Raw genomic sequence first — 22,874 nt, 5'->3', positions numbered from 1 at the left:
TAGGGGTGGATTTACAATCTTCTTGTGCCTCTTTTACACAGCTGTTGCGTCACTTTTGTGACACAGCGGTGGTGCAAAAGATGTGCCATGGTGTGTGGTATTAACAATGTGACGCATCTGGAGGGGTATTACATTGTAAAGTGCTGCGCCAGAAGAGGGTTTCTTGTGCAGAAGGGGGTGCCTAAAAGTAGCTGAGTGAAATGTATAACATTTTATTCAGTGACTTTTGAGCTTATGCTGCGTCAAAACCTTGCACATGCTTGAAGCAGGTGTAAGGATTGATACAGCATTGTGAGCATAGGGTCCCAAGAGAATTGCTGGAGCTGTGTTATACTTGCAACCGCCGTCAAGCAATAATTCATCCAAAAATTACTTTGCAATTTAGTTTTGTTTTTATTTTATAATAGGAATATGAAATATAATCTAAAAAATGAAATAATTATAAATATTTATATAAAAAATATAAGAAATTAATATAAAAAGAAAGACATAATAATTAATACATTTATAAATTATCATTTACTAAACCTTTGAAATTCACTGAAAAAACCATAGGTTTCACACACGTTATAGTTAGGAATTAGCATTGAAAACAATGCAAATTCACTGAAAAAACCATAGGTTTCACACACTTTATAGTTTGGAATTAGCATTTAAAAAAACATGCAAATTCATTGAAAAAACCTTAGGTTTCACACGTTATAGTTAGCTGAACATTTCTCTCATACAAAACCTTTGAAATTCCTCCGTTATAGTTAGCTCAGCTAACTATAACTTGTGCGCCCGCAATGCACTGCTGAGGACGTCACATATTACATCACTCATGACATGGTCAGTGACATCACTCATGACATCACTGATGACATCTCAAATGACTTCCCTGATGACATCACTGATGACATCATCCTTGTGGCAGACCTCCTCTTACTGTAATATAACCTTTGATACACACGATCAAAAATAGAAACTACAATTTTCAAAAAAAGGAGATACCAATTCCAGTTAGAACAACCTATTGAGTAATCCCAAAATCTACATACACATCCACTCATTCACCAACAGTTCTATACAGTCACTCATACATGTACTCACTCATCGTATGTACTCATACACCTATATATCCTGTTATACACCGACACTCATCTATAGAGTTACTCACACACATACTCACACATTCAAATAAACTATCAAATATCCATTTACTTGCATATACAGCTATACACCCACCACTACATTAACTTCTACAGAATCGTAGACATACTTACTCTCTTAAACAATCACTTATAGAAACATACTTATATATACAGGAAGTCTTAGAATCTCTCGTTCCCAGATATACTCACTTATATACATCAATACTCACATATACTAGTCTAAAATATATGTAGGTACTCATAAAGATACTATTGAGACAGTCGTTCACTCACTAACACACCCATACACACACTCATGCACCCATACAGTCCTGAACACATGCTGTCTTCAAAACACATACAAACAGTGAGTCAGTCATTCATGCATCTGTGCGCTAAGTAATACTCCCCACCAAACCGTACAAACACTCATTTTGGTACTCAAAAAACCAACTAATAACCCATATACACACTCATGTAGTTACTCACCAACCCATGCAGCCACTTATATACAAAGTGAGACACTGATACAGATATTTAAATATTTAAAGATTACTAGCTAGTACACCTATTCACTTAGATATACTTAATAAGTCAGTTATACAAACCATTTTACAAAAAAACATCCATTTAGACACTTATTTACCCACGTATTCTTCTATTGACCTTTAGATATACATATATAAAAAAATATATATTTTTCAGAACGACGCACATTCACTGAATGATGTCATCAGGCATGTAATTTGAGATGTCATCAGTGATGTCATGAGTGATGTCATCAGGGATGTCATTTGAGATGTCATCAGTGATGTCATGAGTGATGCCACTGACCATGTCATGAGTGATGGAATATGTGACGTCATCAGCAGTGCATTGCGGGCGCACAAGTTATAGTTAGCTGAGCTAACTATAACGGAGGAATTTCAAAGGTTTTGTATGAGAGAAATGTTCAGCTAACTATAACGTGTGACACCTATGGTTTTTTCAATGAATTTGCATGGTTTTTAAATTCTAATTCCTAACTATAACGTGTGTGAAACCTATGTTTTTTTCAGTGATATATATATATATATATATATATATATATATATATTTGAAAAAAACAGACCCCTCTGTGAAGAAAGCCTGAGGACACAACAGGGAGCTTTCGGGAACGCTTTAATGACAGCTTTTGTATGGCATGATGCATTTCGGCGTTTTGCCTTCTTCGGATGCCGCAAGCTTTGACTGGGAACACTTCTCCTCACACCCTTAATATTCTCAGGTCCTCCCAATTAGCGGAGGTCAGCTGGCTCCACCTGCTGAACAGTTTCAGCTGCAGTTCAAAGTTGTTGGACTGCAGTTCCCATCATGCAGTAGACTGGTAAGTACCGTGTGTGGAGCCATAAAGTTCGATCTTGTGATCAAGGCTGTAAATCCTAGCAAGGAGTGGGAGTGTTGTAAACATGAAGAACTACCGTAAATGAAAGTCCAAGCGTTTCCTCGGGTCCCCAACGTTCCAGCCCCATCTCCAAAGTCCGACCGGGCCATGAAGCTAGGATGCCGTGATCCTGCTTTCCTCGTGAAGTCACGGGCTGTACCCGACAGTGGCCACTTGCCTGATCTGACTCTGAGGCGGTCCTGCAAAATCCGATTCCTCGGGTAATTCACAACAAGTCGCCAACATTCGCAGGACACTTAGTGGAACGGGTCCTCTTCACGTGCTGCTGGCGGGCACGTCAACTATGAAAAAAACAGACCCCTCCGTGAAGAAAGCCAGAGGACACAACAGGGAGCTTTCGGGAACGCTTTAATGACAGCTTTTGTATGGCATGATACATTTAGGCGTTTTGCCTTCTTCGTATACTGCATGCTTTGTCCGGGAACACTCCTCCTTACACCCTTAATTTTCTCATGTCCTCCCAATTAGCGGAGGTCAGCTGGCTCCACCTGCTGAACAGTTTCAGCTGCAGTTCAAAGTTGTTGCACTGCAGTTCCCATCATGCAGTAGACTGGTAAGTACCGTGTGTGGAGCCATAAAGTTCGATCTTGTGATCAAGGCTGTAAATCCTAGCAAGGAGTGGGAGTGTTGTAAACATGAAGAACTGCCGTGATCCTGCTTCCCTCGTGAAGTCTCAGGCTGTACCCACAGTGGCCACTTGCCTGATCTGACTCTGAGGCTTTCCTGCAAAATCCGATTCCTCGGGTAATTCATATATATATTTGCACTCACTAGGCACTGTCAAAGACTCATGTACACACTAACAAACTCACTAAGATGGTTATACACCCATTCACTAACACACTCACACATTTATACATCCAGTCACATCAACCCAGTTCCTCATACACCCACTCGCATACCCATTCAGGTACTAATGCACCTACTTACACACTCACTTGGAGAGTGACATATTCATGTACAGACCCATTCGAAGAATCTTGCACCATCTAAGAGACCCACTCATAGACTTATATGCACAGTCTCATACCCACTTAGAGACTTGTACACCCACTCACAGACCCACCAGGGCACTAATGCGCTCACTCAAAGACCCGCTCAGATACTCATGCACCTACTTACAGACTCACTCAGAGAGTCACATGCCCACTTACAGACCCTCACACACTGACATATGTATTCACAGACCTACTGAGACACTCACATACCCACTGACAAAGCCACTGAGACACTCATACACTAACTCATAGATCCACTCAGACACTCATACACCCACTCACACACACATGCAGTAACTCTCTCATATACTCAGATACTCACACCCTCTCACATACTCACTCATATATACACAGACACAATAACTCACCCACTCAAAGACTTATGCATCTACTCACAGACCCACCCAGACAGACTCAGAGTCACAGACCCACTCAGACATTCATACATACACCCATTCAGAGGTGTATACTCTCACTTACAGACTCATTGAGACACTCATACATCCACTCACAGATCTACTCAGACACTAAAACACCCACTCAGTGGCTGTATGATTGACAGTATGGATGAGTGTCTAGGTGTGTGAGCAGTTCTATGGGTGACTCACTCAGTGTATGAGCACCAGTATGTCTGTATGAGCATATGTCAATGTCTGTATTAGTGAATAAGTGGGTCTGAGTTGCAGTATAGGTGAGCTAGTGGATGTGTGTGTAGTTCAATTAATCAGTGAGTGGGTGTGTACTGGTAGGGTCTGTGAATGAGTTTGTGAATGGTTGTATGAGTGGCAGTAGATGTATAAAAGATACCATAGTGGTATGAGTGGGTACTTGAGAGATGCTGTGCATGATTTAATCAGTGGGGTAATTTGAGATGTCATCAGTGATGTCATGAGTGATGTAACTGACCATGCCATGAGTGATGTAATATGTGAGGTCATCAATCAATCATTCAATCAGGGGGTTTATAAAGCATACTACTCACCCGTGAGTGTCTCAAGGTGCTATGGGCGGCAGTTCCGGGTCAGTCAAAGATCCAGGTCTTGAGGTGCTTCCTGAACGTGCGCAGGGTCGGGGAGCGTCTGATGTTCACCCGGAGCATGTTCTAGGTCTTGGCTACGATGTAGGAGAAGGCTCTCCCACCAGTTCGGTTTCTGCCGATGGGGAGGACCTCTTCCAGGGCGAGGTCGGCCGGGGCAGAAGTTCCTCTTTGGTACTTGGAAGGATACTCTCTCGTTGAGGTACTTGGGTCTGATGTTGTTGAGGGATTTGTAGACATGGGCGAAGAGTTTGAAGGTGATCCTCTTCTCGATAGGGAACCAGTGGAGGTCTCGTAGATGATGGGTCATGTGTTTGTGACGTGGTGTCCCGCGGATGAGTATGGCTGCGGCGTTCTGCATGGTTTGGAGCTTGTGTAGAAGAGTTCTGTTGATTCCGGCGTATTGGGCATTGCTGTAGTCCAGTCTGCTGGTTATGTGTGTGTGTGTGACGGTCCTTCTGCATTCTCGGTGGATCCATTTGAAGGTCTTACGGCAGACACGCAGGCAGTTGAACCTAGTGGAAGCAACGGTGTTGACCTGGCAGTTCATGGAGAGGGAGGAGTCGAGGATGATGCCGAAGTTTCGTGCATGGTCTGTAGGGGTGAGTGGATTCCCGAAGGCGGAATGCCACCAGGTGTTGCCCAGGCGGAGGTGCAGGGCCCGAGGATGAGGACCTTGGTCTTTTTTGAGTTGAGATTCCATCAGCTGTCCTTCATCCAGGCTGCCACATTCTTAATACCTTCCTGGAAGCAAAGTCTGGTGTCTTTGGGATTCTTTGGGAGTGAGAGAATGAGCTGGGTGTCATCAGCGTAGGATACAATGTTGAGCCCATGTTGTCTGGCGATGGTGGCAAGGGGGGGCCATGTAGATGTTGAAGAGCGTGGGGCTGACCGATGATCCCTGGGGTACCCCGTAGTTGATGTTGGTGGGTTTGGAGAGGAAGGGAGGGAGTCTGATCCTTTGGGCTCTGCTGGGGAAAAAGGATCGGATCCAGTCAAAGGCAGCTCCTTGTATCCCTGCGTCATAAAGTCTGGCTGCAAGCATGCGAAGTGAGAAGGTGTTGAAAGCAGAGGTGAAGTCCAGGAGGATGAGGGCAGCAGTATGTCCCTGGTCAAGTAACATGCAGACCTTGTCAGTGGCAGCGAGGAGGGTGGTCTCGGTGGTGTGGTTGCTGCGGAATCTAGACTGGGAGGCATCTAGGATGGAGTTCTCTTCGATGAAGGCGGTCATAAGCGGTACATTGCGGGGGCGCGAGTTATAGTTAGCACAGCTAACTATAACAGCTTAATTTCTCTGGTTTTGACAAGTGAAATGTCAGCCTAACTATAACGTTCATGTACACTTTTTTTTCAGTGAATATCTAAGTTTGTTTAAATGCTAATTTCTAATTATAATGTCCCTGAAACCTGCGGTTTGTGCAAACACAACTCCTGGTGCAGTGCTTGGGGGATGAAGTCTATTTTACTCCTGAGGCCCTCAGAACTAAAGTGGACCTCATCACCCCACCAGCAGTGTGCCGATAGGCATGGGCGTGGCATCTGACCACCTCTGAGCAATCAAGCTGTGTGGGGATTACTAGAGGTAACAGATGGGCTAGTTGGCCCCCAGGAAGCCTCAAGAGGAAAGGGGACTTCATCCCCCAACCAAGAGCACATCAGGAAGCATGTTTGCAGAGTGAACTCAGCTAACACTGCTGATTTGTGAGTATATGTAAATATATATATATGTATATATACATACATCGTATATATATATATATATATATATATATATATATATATATATATATATATATATATATATGTATATATACATACATCGTATATATATATATATATATATATATATTCACTGAAAAAACCATAGGTTATAGACCATATATAGTTAGGAATTAGCATTTAGAAAACCTTATTTTACTCACACAAAACCATTGAAATTCCATATATAGTTAGTTGCACTAACTATATATCGCGCACCCGCAATCCACTGCTGATGATGTCACATATTACATCATTCATGACATGGTCAGTGACATCACTGATGACATCACTGATGACATCACTGATGACGTCTCATTTGGCATCATTCTTGTGCTAATACGATAAACTTCTTCAGACTCTAATATAACCTTAGATACACTCAGTGTATACAGACACTCACACACTGCCACTCATCCATGGAGTTACTCACACACCCAGTCAGTCATGCAAAGAAACAATCTCACCTCCATTTCTTCAACTATACAGTTATACACACCTTACTTATTGAAACATATACTAACACATATTTACTCTCTTATACAATCCCTGATACAAGTTCACAATGATCGATACAACCACTCACTCAGTGGCTCTCATGCACAGTTATTTATATATGCCAACTCTCACATGTACTGTGTTTGACATATGTACTTACTATGACATGTAGCATTGAGATATCCATTCACTCATCAATACACTCATGCACACAGTCAACTGCCCATGTAGCTGTTTCCACATGCACTCTTGAACTCATACACCTAGTGAATAAACTGCTCACACATCTATGCACAGAGTCACACACCTTCCAGCCACCCCCACACAAACTCAATCTCCCATAGAAATACTTGGGCAACCAATTAATAACACATATAGCCTCTCGTATAGCTAATGATCAACACATGCAGCAGTTTACATCACAACAGACATAATGATGCACAAATTAAGACAGTTTAGTCACTAACCCGTGCATTCAGTAAGACGCATTTAATCACTCACTCATACAGTCAATCACGCACCTACTAAAACCTTCATTCAGACACTTATACATCCACTCATTCTTCAATATGTAAAACATATTTAAACTTTACAGAAACACATAATCACTGGATGTTGTCATCAGTGATGTCATCAGTGATGTCACTGACCATGTCATGAATGATGTAATATGTGACATCATCAGCAGTGGATTGCGGGTGCGCGATATATAGTTAGTGCAACTAACTATATATGGAATTTCAATGGTTTTGTGTGAGTAAAATAAGGTTTTCTAAATGCTAATTCCTAACTATATATGGTCTATAACCTATGGTTTTTTCAGTGAATTTTCAAGGTTTTGTAAATGCTAATTCCTAACTATATATGGTCTATAACCTATGGTTTTTTCTGTGAATTTCATTGTTTTTTTAACAGCTAATATCTGTAGCTGTAAAATGTATTCTTCTTTAAATCCAAAAATATATTTTATATGTTTATGAATAATTTTTTTTTAAAATATTTTTTTTTCTTCGTTCCCGCTTCGCGAATCGGGAAGCTTCCCGTTAGCTGACCTTGATGCCGCGAAATAGACCGCGAGCCGGTAAATGTTTCTTTACCGCAAGTGCCGCGTTAGAAAACAACATCGTGACGCCTCCCGTCCGCATGACGTTCCACGTTGTCGCGTGATACGTCATATGACGTGCTACGTTAGCGAACTGGTACGCGAAGCGAGTGCCAAAGCGCAGGTTTCTGGAAGCAAACCGGGAGGCCCTGCAAAGCGCTTAACGTAAACACAGCAAGTCATGTGACTTGGTAATAACACTTTTCATTGGTTCATTTCACTTTTGGTTTCCTAATGATGTAAGACTAGGTCATATAATCTAAAATGAACACTTTTGATTGGTTGAGAACTCTTGTTTTTCCCAAATGATGAAAATCCCTCCTTCTTTCCTCACTCTGACTTTCATCATTGTGAGAGAAAGACCCTTTGTGATCACTGAGCAATGGCTTCTTTAGTAGCTTCAGCTGGTGCTTCCCCACCACCTCCACCACATCCAAGGAAGAGTGGACCACCTGCTCAAGTTGTAATTCAACAAGAAGAAGAAGAAGAGGAACAGGAGGACGAGCACGAAGAGAGGCAGTTTTTGCCTGAGCAGCCCAAGACGTCTCACCGGAAAGAAAACTTCATTTGGCAATTTTTTAAAATTCCCAAAGGTCAGAAAAAAGTAAATGCAAGATACGTTACTTGCCTTATATGTCAAGATAGACTGTCCAGAGGGACCGACAAAAAATACAGTTTCGGAAACTACACAATGCATCGCCATATGACTAGGTGGCATCCTAACAACTACAGTGCTGCACAGTTTCGGAACGACCTAGATAATCTCCCTATTATGGCCAGAAGATCTGTTGTACCGGAAGTAACGGGACCAGAGGGCAGGGAGATGGTGCCAAATATACAAATGAGATTTGGTGAAGTAAAACACACCTGCGTATTTTGCGATGGATTCATTTCCTACGGAGAAAGAAGCATCACTCTGATCAACAGAGCTATTGACTATCATATGCAAGTTTGTCCGAAACGCCCAAAATAATAAATACTTCTTTTTTTTGTTTTGTTGCTCCTGTTGAGCCCTTTACAATGAATCGTTTTCATTGCCCCCTCCAAGAAAAACCCAAAAAAATATAAAACTGTTCCGAAAAATTCAAAAACATTAAAAAAATGTTCAGAAAAATAAAAAAAAAAGTTCTTTTCAGAACTACCTCCCCGTTATTAAAAAATTGGTACAATATTTGGAACTGTGCCAACCTCTATTTCTCTTAGTTCGCTTCCTAGTTCGCTCGCTGGTACGCGAACTGGAAGCGAACCAAAAACAGTAAGTATAAGGGAAGGAAACACACACTTATGTTAAAAGAAAGACAGCTATAGGGGAGTAAACTAGAGATACTATTACCCATAATCCACTACTGATGATGTCACATATTACATCATTCATGACATGCTCAGTGACATCATCAGCAGAGGATTGCGGGTTTTTTGGCAACATGCCTTATCCACGGTTTAATAACGCTGCCTTTTGCTTTATATAAGTTTTCAAATTGTATGAAATATATACCAATAGGTCTTTATGAACCTTTAGGTAGTGCTTTTGTTCATGAGGTCTGGTCGCTTCCATACACATACAGATGTTTCAAAGATGATCAAGAAGTTTATCTGAATGGAGAGGAATGCACTGAGACGCCAGATCATTCACTAATGTGTAGGCACATACAGTTACACGATTCATGCAACAAACACCGACCAAATATGGCTTGCGTGTTGCAAGGCACGCCAGTTCCTGCTATCATCCCCACGTTCAAGTTGTTGGAAAATGGTAGTTATTTGATGCTCAATAATGAAGATTGTTCTGAGTTAATTAAAAGTATTCCTTTTATCGTAACAGTAAGTGAACGGGTTATTTGCTGCAGAAATGTTCTATTTCCTCCCACACATGAACATAGGGAGTTTTCAATCTGGCCACAAATACCAACCTTGGGACACGTTTCAACGGCATGACAAGAATAAGAGCTCTTTTGTCTCAGAGAGAGGTGGCCTTGAGTTCGGCCCGTGAAACTTTCGTACTTCACATAGCGAACACCCGTACACAGGTTTGCCTTTCAATTTCAGCAACATGTTTCCGACTATCTTTAACGCATCCTCCACAAAATCCCTGGCACACTTTTTTAAAGTTGTTACCAGTGGTCTCGTGACTTCATTTGAGAAAATCTTTGGAGTCATCCCTGCTCCCTTTCATTCCATTTTCTCCACTCTGGTTCGTGGATTGCATTTTTACTTGCATTACCAGCGGACGCTCTTGTGCTTTTTTACATTTTTAAATATGGATGTCCCTCCTATGCAACCTCCGACCCTGCAGCTGCTGACACTGTTCCGCAATCGCATGCTAGAATATTATGGCACAATGCCGTTGGCGATATTAAGCACGGCATATGGATTATCTTTTCGGTTCTCCTACTTCACCTGTGTCCAGCCTGTATTTCACTGCCTGACCTGTGATTTCGATTGGGCCATTGATTTGTGTCTCTGCGGACCGGTTTCTCCTGACGTCGACTTTAATCAGCTGATGACTCCTATCATTACTCACGAGTTGATTTGTCCTGGCGAAAGGATTATGGCTGTGGCATTGATGCATGGACTACTTGGTCCCTGGAATTTACTGGCGGCAGCACAGTCTTTCTTGGAACACAGCTTTCTTGAAAACCCACCGAGCTGTCCTCTGATGGTGATAGAGGATCCGGTGCTGGGAGAGCACGTATGTTCTTTTCCGCTTTTAAATTGGATGGCTGAACTGTTTTCGGATGAAGACGGTGACTTCCTGTTGGAGGCTGTTGCAGCTTATTTTGCATACACAGTTATGTCATAGACCTTTTTCATGTTTCATATGCTGAGTACTAGAATTTCATTGACAATTCATTGACTTAATTGTCAAGTTTTTATTATTTACCTTGCCTATTGGCTTAAGACTCGATAAAGTACTTGGCTGTTTTATTTTTCTTTAGCATTGAATTTTCCTAGTTTTTAATGCTTTACCTTGCGGACCGTCCACATATAAACTTGCAATCTGCTCTCATGAGATGGCACTTCTATTATCTTATTCAGTTCGTTTCCGGATCATGAGGAGGTGTCATCTAGGTCCTGGATATCTTTACACCGTGTTAAGTTAGCATGGGCTCATTACCGGTTTAAACGCCATTTTTCCTTTTTTGCAACTTCTGCACACGACATTTAGTTGTTGCTTTAGCTTTCCACCTAGTAGTTCATCGTGGTTTACATGAGAATAATATGTTATTGGTCTACTATCTGCTTTACTTGTTAAACTATATCTGTACAGCGAGTGCTAAAGTTTCAAGAACAACACGATACAGAATTGTTATGAGGTCTGATCTCCACGACTTCATACTCATAACATAAGTGCAACTTCTGCCAATTCTGGGCATGAGGCGGGTTTTATATTGCTTTGCCGAACACACATACACAACAGTTGATGCGGTTCACATGAAGAGAGAGCTGGTGTATGCTGATGTGATTCCTTCAAATCTAAGACACTAAAGTATGGGCACGCCCTAAACCAACACAAAGAGACCTTCTTAGCAAATAATATAATATGTGTATTAGGGAGGGTGAGATATAAGCAGCCGCGGGCCGTGGAGGGAGTTACGGTGAGGCAGGGAGGCGGGGAGGGGGAGAAGCAGGGTGGAGCCCTCTCTACCTTGCCCCTCCCCCTCCCCGCCTCCCTGCCCCACCGTAACTCCCTCCACGGCCCGCGGCTGCTTATAAGTGTTGCTAACTCTTATTCATTTACAGCATGTTAACATACTGTCACCATTCGCTTTTTATGTACTAGTAACTATGCTGGTAATTTTGCTACTGATAATATGTGTACTTGTATTCTCCACCCTGCTTCTCCCCCTCCCCGCCTCCCTGCCTCACCGTAACTCCCTCCACGGCCCGCGGCTGCTTATAAGTGTTGCTAACTCTTATTCATTTACAGCATGTTAACATACTATCACCATTCACTTTTTATGTACTAGTAACTATGCTGGTAATTTTGCTACTGATAATATGTGTACTTTTATTATCTAAGGTACTACGCCTGAGAAGACGGCATTAGTAAATAAACATTTCAAATACACATGTGTTCTTCTTAACTCCATGTTCTGGTTTCTAAGAAATATATAACGACCGACTGTTCATGAGTTCCACGTATCCTGAGGTACTATAAGTTCATATTCTGGATTGTCTAAACATTGAGAGTTTGTTATATCCAATGTGACACTGTACCTAGCTTGCTAAATAGTTTTTGATTACTAACGTGAGTTTTGGGACACCCTAATTCGCCGAGGTTCCAATCCTCTGTCCACAGTTCTGTGTGAGAACAGAAACCCTGCAACAGGGGCACCCCCGACCCTTGCTGGACCTTCATCACACTTGCGATACAACTCCAGCAATGCGCCACCTTTACGGCACAGATACATCACGCATCTGTGCTGTTTTTGCCCCGTGATGCGCCGCATTGTAAATGCAGCACACCATAGGTGACGGAACAGCGGCACAGAATGACTAACACATCCCTGGTGATGCGCCAGTCATCATAAATCTATCCCTATGCTTCTTATCTTGTTAGAGATGAACCGCCATATGTATCATCAAAGTTATTTGCATTTCCTAAATAGCGAACTTTAAGGAATAAATAGCGATTCTTTACCATTCCTAGTTTGCGATGAGCTATTTGCTAATTAGCCGAATGTAGCCCAATGAAGCCCAATGTAGGCCAATGTAGCCCAAAGATGGCCGCCAGACACACAAAAAAACAAATGTAGCCCAAATATCAGCCAGATGTAGCCCAACTATAGCCCAGTGACAGAATGACCAATCAGCTTCGCAAACCTCCGTTACGCGAAGCGGAGCGCTGTTACAGATATATATCTTTTTTTGAACGTTAATTTCTCAAAATCCACTGGAGCACATATATTGAGACCTAGCAAAGGCACATCGGGCTACCAGTCCCTAATATTTTGCCAAGTTTCGTGCAAATCCATTCAGCCGTTCAATTATTATTTTTTATTTTTTTTTTTTGCCCCGCGGGGCCCTTTTAAAACCTCCACATCAAACCTAGGGGGTCAGCGAGGATCTACTATGCCCCCTTATAGTTATTTCCCCCTTTGTTTTGACCTCCTCTTGTCTCTCGATCCTACCGAGAGACAAGATGGCGGCCGCTACGGACTGTTTGGAATGTTGACAGACGCCGGAGAACCAATCAGCTTCGCTTCACAAAGCTCCGTTGCGCGAAAAGTCCGCGAACCAGAGCGCTAACCGGTCCGCTGTTACAGATATATATCTTTTTTAAAACGTTAATTTCTCAAAATCCACTGGAGCACATATATTGAGACCTACAAAAGGCACATCGGGCTACCAGTCCCTACAATTTTGCCAAGTTTCGTGCAAATCCATTCAGCCGTTCGGGCTAAAAGTGAGGCCAACCGCCCTATGGAAAACTCAATGTTAAAAACACGTTTTGGGACCCCCCTTTTTTCTCGGCCCCCACTGGACGAACCCCCCCCAAATTTTCAAGGGCTGCTCAGAAACAAAATGTGCCATTTTCCTGAAAATTTCAGCCAATTCCGTCCACAAACGCCAAAGTTATTAGACATAGAATTTTCAAAAAACCCATAGAGAAAAAATCCTAACTATATATACCTACTGGCGACCGCCAGTAGGTAATATATATATATATATATATATATATATTATATATATATATATTACCTGGCGACCGCCAGTAGGTAATATATATATATATATATATATATATATTATATATATATATATTACCTACTGGCGGTCGCCAGTAGGTATATATAGTTAGGATTTTTTCTCTATGGGTTTTTTGAAAATTCTATGTCTAATAACTTTGGCGTTTGTGGACGGAATTGGCTGAAATTTTCAGGAAAATGGCACATTTTGTTTCTGAGCAGCCCTTGAAAATTTGGGGGGGGTTCGTCAAGGGGGGGCCGAGAAAAAAGGGGGGTCCCAAAACGTGTTTTTAACATTGAGTTTTCCATAGGGCGGTTGGCCTCACTTTTAGCCCGAACGGCTGAATGGATTTGCACGAAACTTGGCAAAATTGTAGGGACTGGTAGCCCGATGTGCCTTTTGTAGGTCTCAATATATGTGCTCCAGTGGATTTTGAGAAATTAACGTTTAAAAAAAGATATATATCTGTAACAGCGGACCGGTTAGCGCTCTGGTTCGCGGACTTTTCGCGCAACGGAGCTTTGTGAAGCGAAGCTGATTGGTTCTCCGGCGTCTGTCAACATTCCAAACAGTCCGTAGCGGCCGCCATCTTGTCTCTCGGTAGGATCGAGAGACAAGAGGAGGTCAAAACAAAGGGGGAAATAACTATAAGGGGGCATAGTAGATCCTCGCTGACCCCCTAGGTTTGATGTGGAGGTTTTAAAAGGGCCCCGCGGGGCAAAAAAAAATAATAAAAATAATAATTGAACGGCTGAATGGATTTGCACGAAACTTGGCAAAATATTAGGGACTGGTAGCCCGATGTGCCTTTGCTAGGTCTCAATATATGTGCTCCAGTGGATTTTGAGAAATTAACGTTCAAAAAAAGATATATATCTGTAACAGCGCTCCGCTTCGCGTAACGGAGGTTTGCGAAGCTGATTGGTCATTCTGTCACTGGGCTATAGTTGGGCTACATCTGGCTGATATTTGGGCTACATTTGTTTTTTTGTGTGTCTGGCGGCCATCTTTGGGCTACATTGGGCTACATTGGGCTTCATTGGGCTACATTCGGCTAATTAGCAAATAGCTCATCGCAAACTAGGAATGGTAAAGAATCGCTATTTATTCCTTAAAGTTCGCTATTTAGGAAATGCAAATAACTTTGATGATACATATGGCGGTTCATCTCTAACAAGATAAGAAGCATAGGGATAGATTTATGATGACTGGCGCATCACCAGGGATGTGTTAGTCATTCTGTGCCGCTGTTCCGTCACCTATGGTGTGCTGCATTTACAATGCGGCGCATCACGGGGCAAAAACAGCACAGATGCGTGATGTATCTGTGCCGTAAAGGTGGCGCATTGCTGGAGTTGTATCGCAAGTGTGATGAAGCTCCAGCAAGGGTCGGGGGTGCCCCTGTCGCAGGGTTTCTGTTCTCACACAGAACTGTGGACAGAGGATTGGAACCTCGGCGAATTAGGGTGTCCCAAAACTCACGTTAGTAATCAAAAACTATTTAGCAAGCTAGGTACAGTGTCACATTGGATATAACAAACTCTCAATGTTTAGACAATCCAGAATATGAACTTATAGTACCTCAGGATACGTGGAACTCATGAACAGTCGGTCGTTATATATTTCTTAGAAACCAGAACATGGAGTTAAGAAGAACACATGTGTATTTGAAATGTTTATTTACTAATGCCGTCTTCTCAGGCGTAGTACCTTAGATAATAAAAGTACACATATTATCAGTAGCAAAATTACCAGCATAGTTACTAGTACATAAAAAGTGAATGGTGATAGTATGTTAACATGCTGTAAATGAATAAGAGTTAGCAACACTTATAAGCAGCCGCGGGCCGTGGAGGGAGTTACGGTGAGGCATGGAGGCGGGGAGGGGGAGAAGCAGGGTGGAGAATACAAGTACACATATTATCAGTAGCAAAATTACCAGCATAGTTACTAGTACATAAAAAGCGAATGGTGACAGTATGTTAACATGCTGTAAATGAATAAGAGTTAGCAACACTTATAAGCAGCCGCGGGCCGTGGAGGGAGTTACGGTGGGGCAGGGAGGCGGGGAGGGGGAGGGGCAAGGTAGAGAGGGCTCCACCCTGCTTCTCCCCCTCCCCGCCTCCCTGCCTCACCGTAACTCCCTCCACGGCCCGCGGCTGCTTATATCTCACCCTCCCTAATACACATATTATATTATTTGCTAAGAAGGTCTCTTTGTGTTGGTTTAGGGCGTGCCCATACTTTAGTGTCTTAGATTTGAAGGAATCACATCAGCATACACCAGCTCTCTCTTCATGTGAACCGCATCAACTGTTGTGTATGTGTGTTCGGCAAAGCAATATAAAACCCGCCTCATGCCCAGAATTGGCAGAAGTTGCACTTATGTTATGAGTATGAAGTCGTGGAGATCAGACCTCATAACAATTCTGTATCGTGTTGTTCTTGAAACTTTAGCACTCGCTGTACAGATATAGTTTAACAAGCAAAGCAGATAGTAGAGCAATAACATATTATTCTCATGTAAACCACGATGAACTACTAGGTGGAAAGCTAAAGCAACAACTAAATGTCGTGTGCAGAAGTTGCAAAAAAGGAAAAATGGCGTTTAAACCGGTAATGAGCCCATGCTAACTTAACACGGTGTAAAGATATCCAGGACCTAGATGACACCTCCTCATGATCCGGAAACGAACTGAATAAGATAATAGAAGTGCCATCTCATGAGAGCAGATTGCAAGTTTATATGTGGACGGTCCGCAAGGTAAAGCATTAAAAACTAGGAAAATTCAATGCTAAAGAAAAATAAAACAGCCAAGTACTTTATCGAGTCTTAAGCCAATAGGCAAGGTAAATAATAAAAACTTGACAATTAAGTCAATGAATTGTCAATGAAATGCTAGTACTCAGCATATGAAACATGAAAAAGGTCTATGACATAACTGTGTATGCAAAATAAGCTGCAACAGCCTCCAACAGGAAGTCACCGTCTTCATCCGAAAACAGTTCAGCCATCCAATTTAAAAGCGGAAAAGAACATACGTGCTCTCCCAGCACCGGATCCTCTATCACCATCAGAGGACAGCTCGGTGGGTTTTCAAGAAAGCTGTGTTCCAAGAAAGACTGTGCTGCCGCCAGTAAATTCCAGGGACCAAGTAGTCCATGCATCAATGCCACAGCCATAATCCTTTCGCCAGGACAAATCAACTCGTGAGTAATGATAGGAGTCATCAGCTGATTAAAGTCGACGTCAGGAGAAACCGGTCCGCAGAGACACAAATCAATGGCCCAATCGAAATCACAGGTCAGGCAGTGAAATACAGGCTGGACACAGGTGAAGTAGGAGAACCGAAAAGATAATCCATATGCCGTGCTTAATATCGCCAACGGCATTGTGCCATAATATTCTAGCATGCGATTGCGGAACAGTGTCAGCAGCTGCAGGGTCGGAGGTTGCATAGGAGGGACATCCATATTTAAAAATGTAAAAAAGTACAAGAGCGTCCGCTGGTAATGCAAGTAAAAATGCAATCCACGAACCAGAGTGGAGAAAATGGAATGAAAGGGAGTAGGGATGACTCCAAAGATTTTCTCAAATGAAGTCACGAGACCACTGGTAACAACTTTAAAAAAGTGTGCCAGGGATTTTGTGGAGGATGCGTTAAAGATAGTCGGAAACATGTTGCTGAAATTGAAAGGCAAACCTGTGTACGGGTGTTCGCTATGTGAAGTACGAAAGTTTCACGGGCCGAACTCAAGGCCACCTCTCTCTGAGACAAAAGAGCTCTTATTCTTGTCATGCTGTTGAAACGTGTCCCAAGGTTGGTATTTGTGGCCAGATTGAAAACTCCCTATGTTCATGTGTGGGAGGAAATAGAACATTTCTGCAGCAAATAACCCGTTCACTTACTGTTACGATAAAAGGAATACTTTTAATTAACTCAGAACAATCTTCATTATTGAGCATCAAATAACTACCATTTTCCAACAACTTGAACGTGGGGATGATAGCAGGAACTGGCGTGCCTTGCATCACGCAAGCCATATTTGGTCGCTGTTTGTTGCATGAATCGTGTAACTGTATGTGCCTACACATTAGTGAATGATCTGGCGTCTCAGTGCATTCCTCTCCATTCAGATAAACTTCTTGATCATCTTTGAAACATCTGTATGTGTATGGAAGCGACCAGACCTCATGAACAAAAGCACTACCTAAAGGTTCATAAAGACCTATTGGTATATATTTCATACAATTTGAAAACTTATATAAAGCAAAAGGCAGCGTTATTAAACCGTCGATAAGGCATGTTGCCAAAAAACCCGCAATCCTCTGCTGATGATGTCACTGAGCATGTCATGAATGATGTAATATGTGACATCATCAGTAGTGGATTATGGGTAATAGTATCTCTAGTTTACTCCCCTATAGCTGTCTTTCTTTTAACATAAGTGTGTGTTTCCTTCCCTTATACTTACTGTTTTTGGTTCGCTTCCAGTTCGCGTACCAGCGAGCGAACTAGGAAGCGAACTAAGAGAAATAGAGGTTGGCACAGTTCCAAATATTGTACCAATTTTTTAATAACGGGGAGGTAGTTCTGAAAAGAACTTTTTTTTTTATTTTGCTGAACATTTTTTTACTGTAAGGTTCCCGATTCGCGAAGCGGGAACGAAGAAAAAAAAATATTTAAAAAAATAATTATTCATAAACATATAAAATATATTTTTGGATTTAAAGAAGAATAAATTTTACAGCTACAGATATTAGCTGTTAAAAAACCAATGAAATTCACTGAAAAAACCATAGGTTATAGACCATATATAGTTAGGAATTAGCATTTACAAAACCTTGAAAATTCACTGAAAAAACCATAGGTTATAGACCATATATAGTTAGGAATTAGCATTTACTAAACCTTATTTTACTCACACAAAACCATTGAAATTCCATATATAGTTAGTTGCACTAACTATATATCGCGCACCCGCAATCCACTGCTGATGATGTCACATATTACATCATTCATGACATGGTCAGTGACATCACTGATGACATCACTGATGACATCTCAAATGACATCACTGATGACATCATCTAGTGTCTGTGTGTTTTTGTAAAGTTTAAATACGTTTTACATATTGAAGAATGACTGGATGTATGGAAGACTGAGTGTGTGTGTGGCTGGCTGGGAGGTGTGTGACTCTGTGCATATCAATGTGTACTTGTATCAGTGATTGTATAAGAGAGTAAGTATGTGTTAGTATATGTGTGAAAAGTATGGTGTTCTGTGTTTAACTATAGATGAGGAAATCGAAGTGTGATTGATTCTTCACAGGACTGACTAGGTGTATGAGTGCATATGATAGTGTTCTAATAATAACTGACTGTATGTATGAGTAATTGTATGGGTGAATGAGTGAATGTGTGTGTAGACGTACGAATCAGTGAGTGCGTATGTAGTAACTGGTATTGGTGTGTCATGATGTCATCAGTGATGTCATTTGAGATGTCATCAGTGATGTCATTTCAGATGTCATTAGTGATGTCATCAGTGATGTCACTGAAGTATGGTGTTCTGTGTTTAACTGTATAGATGAAGAAATGGAAGTGTGATTGATTCTTTACAGGACTGACTTGGTGTGTGAGTAACTCCATGGATGAGTGGCAGTGTGTGACTGTCTGCATAGGTGTATGAGTGCATATGATAGTGTTGTAATAATAAGTGACTGTATGTATGAGTTATTGTATGGGTGAATGAGTGAATGTGTGTGTAGACGTAGGAATCAGTGAGTGCGTATGTAGTAACTGGTATTGGTGTGTCATGATGTCATCAGTGATGTCATTTGAGATGTCATCAGTGATGTCATCAGTGATGTCATTTGAGATGTCATCAGTGATGTCATCAGTGATGTCACTGACCATGTCATGAATGATGTAATATGTGACATCATCAGCAGTGGATTGCGGGTGCGCGATATATAGTTAGTGCAACTAACTATATATGGAATTTCAATGGTTTTGTGTGAGTAAAATAAGGTTTAGTAAATGCTAATTCCTAACTATATATGGTCTATAACCTATGGTTTTTTCAGTGAATTTTCAAGGTTTTGTAAATGCTAATTCCTAACTATATATGGTCTATAACCTATGGTTTTTTCAGTGAATATATATATATATATGTTCTCTCTAAGTGCCCTGTAGCATCGGGAAGCCACGCACGGAATTTAGCTTCCAGCTTAAAAAATGAAATCTTCCTTCTTGCTCCGTTTTTGTATCTTGCTGCCAACGCGTTTCAAGGCTCACAGCCTCCTCATCATGGGCACAGAAATTGCTCTCAAACTCTGCATTCGTGTTTGCACCGTGTTTATTCACAAACCTGCCCCACCCTTCATGCTGTGTGCCCTCTCACTGCTTCAGGGCGTTTGATGGAAAACTTTACACACGGCTGCCGCGGAGAGGAGCACCAACATCAGCTGGAGAAAAACTAATCCCTGGCTGAGTGTGGCTGAGAGTTCCAACAGTTGGAACACTGACAGCGCAACGTTCGAAATGCACGTGAGCCCGCATCCACATGCCTACTACCTACTTAAGGAAAAGAATAAAAAGAAAGATTGAGCCAAAACCAGAACTCCACAGTTGATCTTACTCAAAGGCGAAAAGAAAGATCGCATGACAAGACTACGTGCCCCACAATTCACCTTGGACGATGTAAGCAGGACACGCCCTTGAGGGAGGCACTGTTTCAAATAAAAGTAATCACTGTTAATGCGAGTCATCTGTGAAGTTTGTGGCAGCCCAGGAAGAAGAAGCTCAGTGCCTCGAAACGCGTCAGCATAAAAACAAACAATATGTGAGGATGTAAATGCGGACAGCAATACAGAGCCGGAGGGCGGGATGTTGCCGTGTGCCCTCTCACTGCTTCAGGGCGTTTGATGGAAAACTTTACACGCGGCTGCCCCGGCCGCGGAGAGGAGCACCAACATCAGCTGGAGACAAACTAATCCCTGGCTGAGTGTGGCTGAGAGTTCCAACAGTTGGAACACTGACAGCGCAATGTTCGAAATGCACGTGAGCCCGCATCCACATCCCTACTACCTACTTAAGGAAAAGAATAAAAAGAAAGATTGAGCCAAAACCAGAACTCCACAGTTGATCTTACTCAAAGGCGAAAAGAATGATCGCATGACAAGACTACGTGCCCCACAATTCACCTTGGACGATGTAAGCAGGACACGCCCTTGAGGGAGGCACTGTTTCAAATAAAAGTAATCACTGTTAATGCGAGTCATCTGTGAAGTTTGTGGCAGCCCAGGAAGAAGAGGCTCAGGGCCTCGAAACGCGTCGGCATAAAAACAAACAATATGTGAGGATGTAAATGCGGACAGCAATACAGAGCCAGAGGGCGGGATGTTGCCGTGTGCCCTCTCACTGCTTCAGGGCGTTTGATGGAAAATATATATATATATATATATACATATATATATATATATATATATGTGAACAGAACTCCGTCTTCAGTATACCAAATCGCAAGGCAAAGACGAACACAGATCCAGTAAGTTAGGTGCATGTAATAATTTATTTTCAGTAACACCATGCACCGCCATGACGCGTTTTGGCCCCAAGAGAGGCCTTGATCACATGACGCTCATAGTGCAAGCCACCATTTAAAGTGCAAGTGCTCAATGTCACATGACCAGTGGATCAAAGGATATAGAAAAAATACTGAGGTCACAATATACCATATCAATATGTTTGTAGCCACAACATCATTTTTACATTGTTGAATAAAGTTTGATAACAGCAATGGTTCAAGAAAGTCTGCAGTGATGAACAAAAAATTACAGTACAAATATAGTTGTCTGTGCAAAATGATGCAAAACATTATAGACCCCATAGTGGGGTAAGCAGCACAAATATATTAAATAAATATAAAGGGCAGTTGTTAATGCAAATGTTGGTCATCAATAACTGAAAATGTGCAAATTCAAACAAAGTTGTTACTATTGCAGCCTAATGCAAAGAATGATCACCACTTATGCACATTAGTGCTGTTCCTTGAACTATAACCTTAAGTAATGCCAAAGCAAACTGAAAGAATGGGATATCTTCATCCTACGCTGTGAGCAGTAGTGATGCTTGAACTCATTATGTGCAGCTATCTCTGAGATGCAAAAAAGCGGTAATGCCCAAACCTAGATTAATGCTTAAATGCATAGTGTGCAAAACTACGTAATGTTAAATATAACCTGTAATCACACATTAATTCATGGCTACCCCACTGGGCAAGACAGGTTCCTCAGAGGAGCCATAATTCATGACCCTCATGTATTGAAGGTGAAGAGAATTAATTATATATATATATATATACACTCACTAATCGGCAGCAGTGTGATCTGAGTTCATCACCATAGGCCATTGACACCTCAATACTGGCAACATTATCCTTCTAACCTGCCTCCTCTCATCCTTTTTTCATTTCTGACACATCATTACAGATATTTACTTTATGTTTTGTGATTTCTTGCAGATGGCCAAATGAATATGGTCTTTAAGGGCTGTGCCGAAGTATGCAAGGACCTTTACTTCTCTGAGACCGTCACAAGTGGCCAAACTACGATAAAACGAGTCTGCTGCAATTCAGATTCTTGCAACAATGGCAAGCTAGAGTGTGAGTTGCTATACATTTTTTCTTCTCTGCTTTCTCTCTCTTCACTACTCAGTTTTTTTGCTTTTTATTAATCTATTTCTCTTGTCAGACTATCTCTCTCTACTCCCACTTTTCTCTCCGGCCAAACTTTTTAATCATTTTCTTTTCTCTCAACCGACATACTACTAATATTTCTACACTCTCTATTTATATTTACACTTATCAAGTCTTCATATTCCTCAACCTCTCTTCTGTTTTCCTCACTGCCCTACCCTATGCCTCTATCATCTCCTGTCACAAAACTCCTATTTATGCATCCTCCTATCTGCATCTTATTTCCATTTCTTCCTCTTCCAGTTCCTACTCTTGTCACTCTCTTTTTCCTCTTCTCCATCCTGCATTAATGTTCTTTCCTCTGTTGCTCTGTCCCTTCATGATTCAAACTCAGTGTATCCTACCCGCCTTGCTCATTCACATCATTGTCCCATTCAGCTAATCTGCAGCATGGTACCCACTTCCTAATTGATTTCTCATCTTGCATTTCCCCATTTTTTTCCTGTTTGCCT

At 41.7% G+C, this 22,874-nt stretch overlaps 1 protein-coding gene across 2 annotated transcripts in view; it reads left to right on the top strand.

Annotated features, from left to right (window-relative positions):
- The window catches only part of LOC144767731 (phospholipase A2 inhibitor and Ly6/PLAUR domain-containing protein-like), a 229,701-nt gene that overhangs the window by 103,594 nt on the left and 103,233 nt on the right, over window positions 1-22,874 (top strand). For both annotated transcript variants that reach the window (XM_078651117.1, XM_078651116.1), the window contains exon 3: window positions 22,189-22,329. In XM_078651117.1, the coding sequence (XP_078507243.1) occupies window positions 22,189-22,329 (141 nt within the window). The remainder of the gene's footprint in view (window positions 1-22,188; window positions 22,330-22,874) is intronic.

The sequence above is a fragment of the Lissotriton helveticus genome, chromosome 7 (genome assembly GCF_964261635.1).
Source record: "Lissotriton helveticus chromosome 7, aLisHel1.1, whole genome shotgun sequence".
Taxonomy (NCBI): Eukaryota; Metazoa; Chordata; class Amphibia; order Caudata; family Salamandridae; genus Lissotriton; species Lissotriton helveticus.
This window is presented reverse-complemented; position numbering and strand designations above follow the sequence as displayed.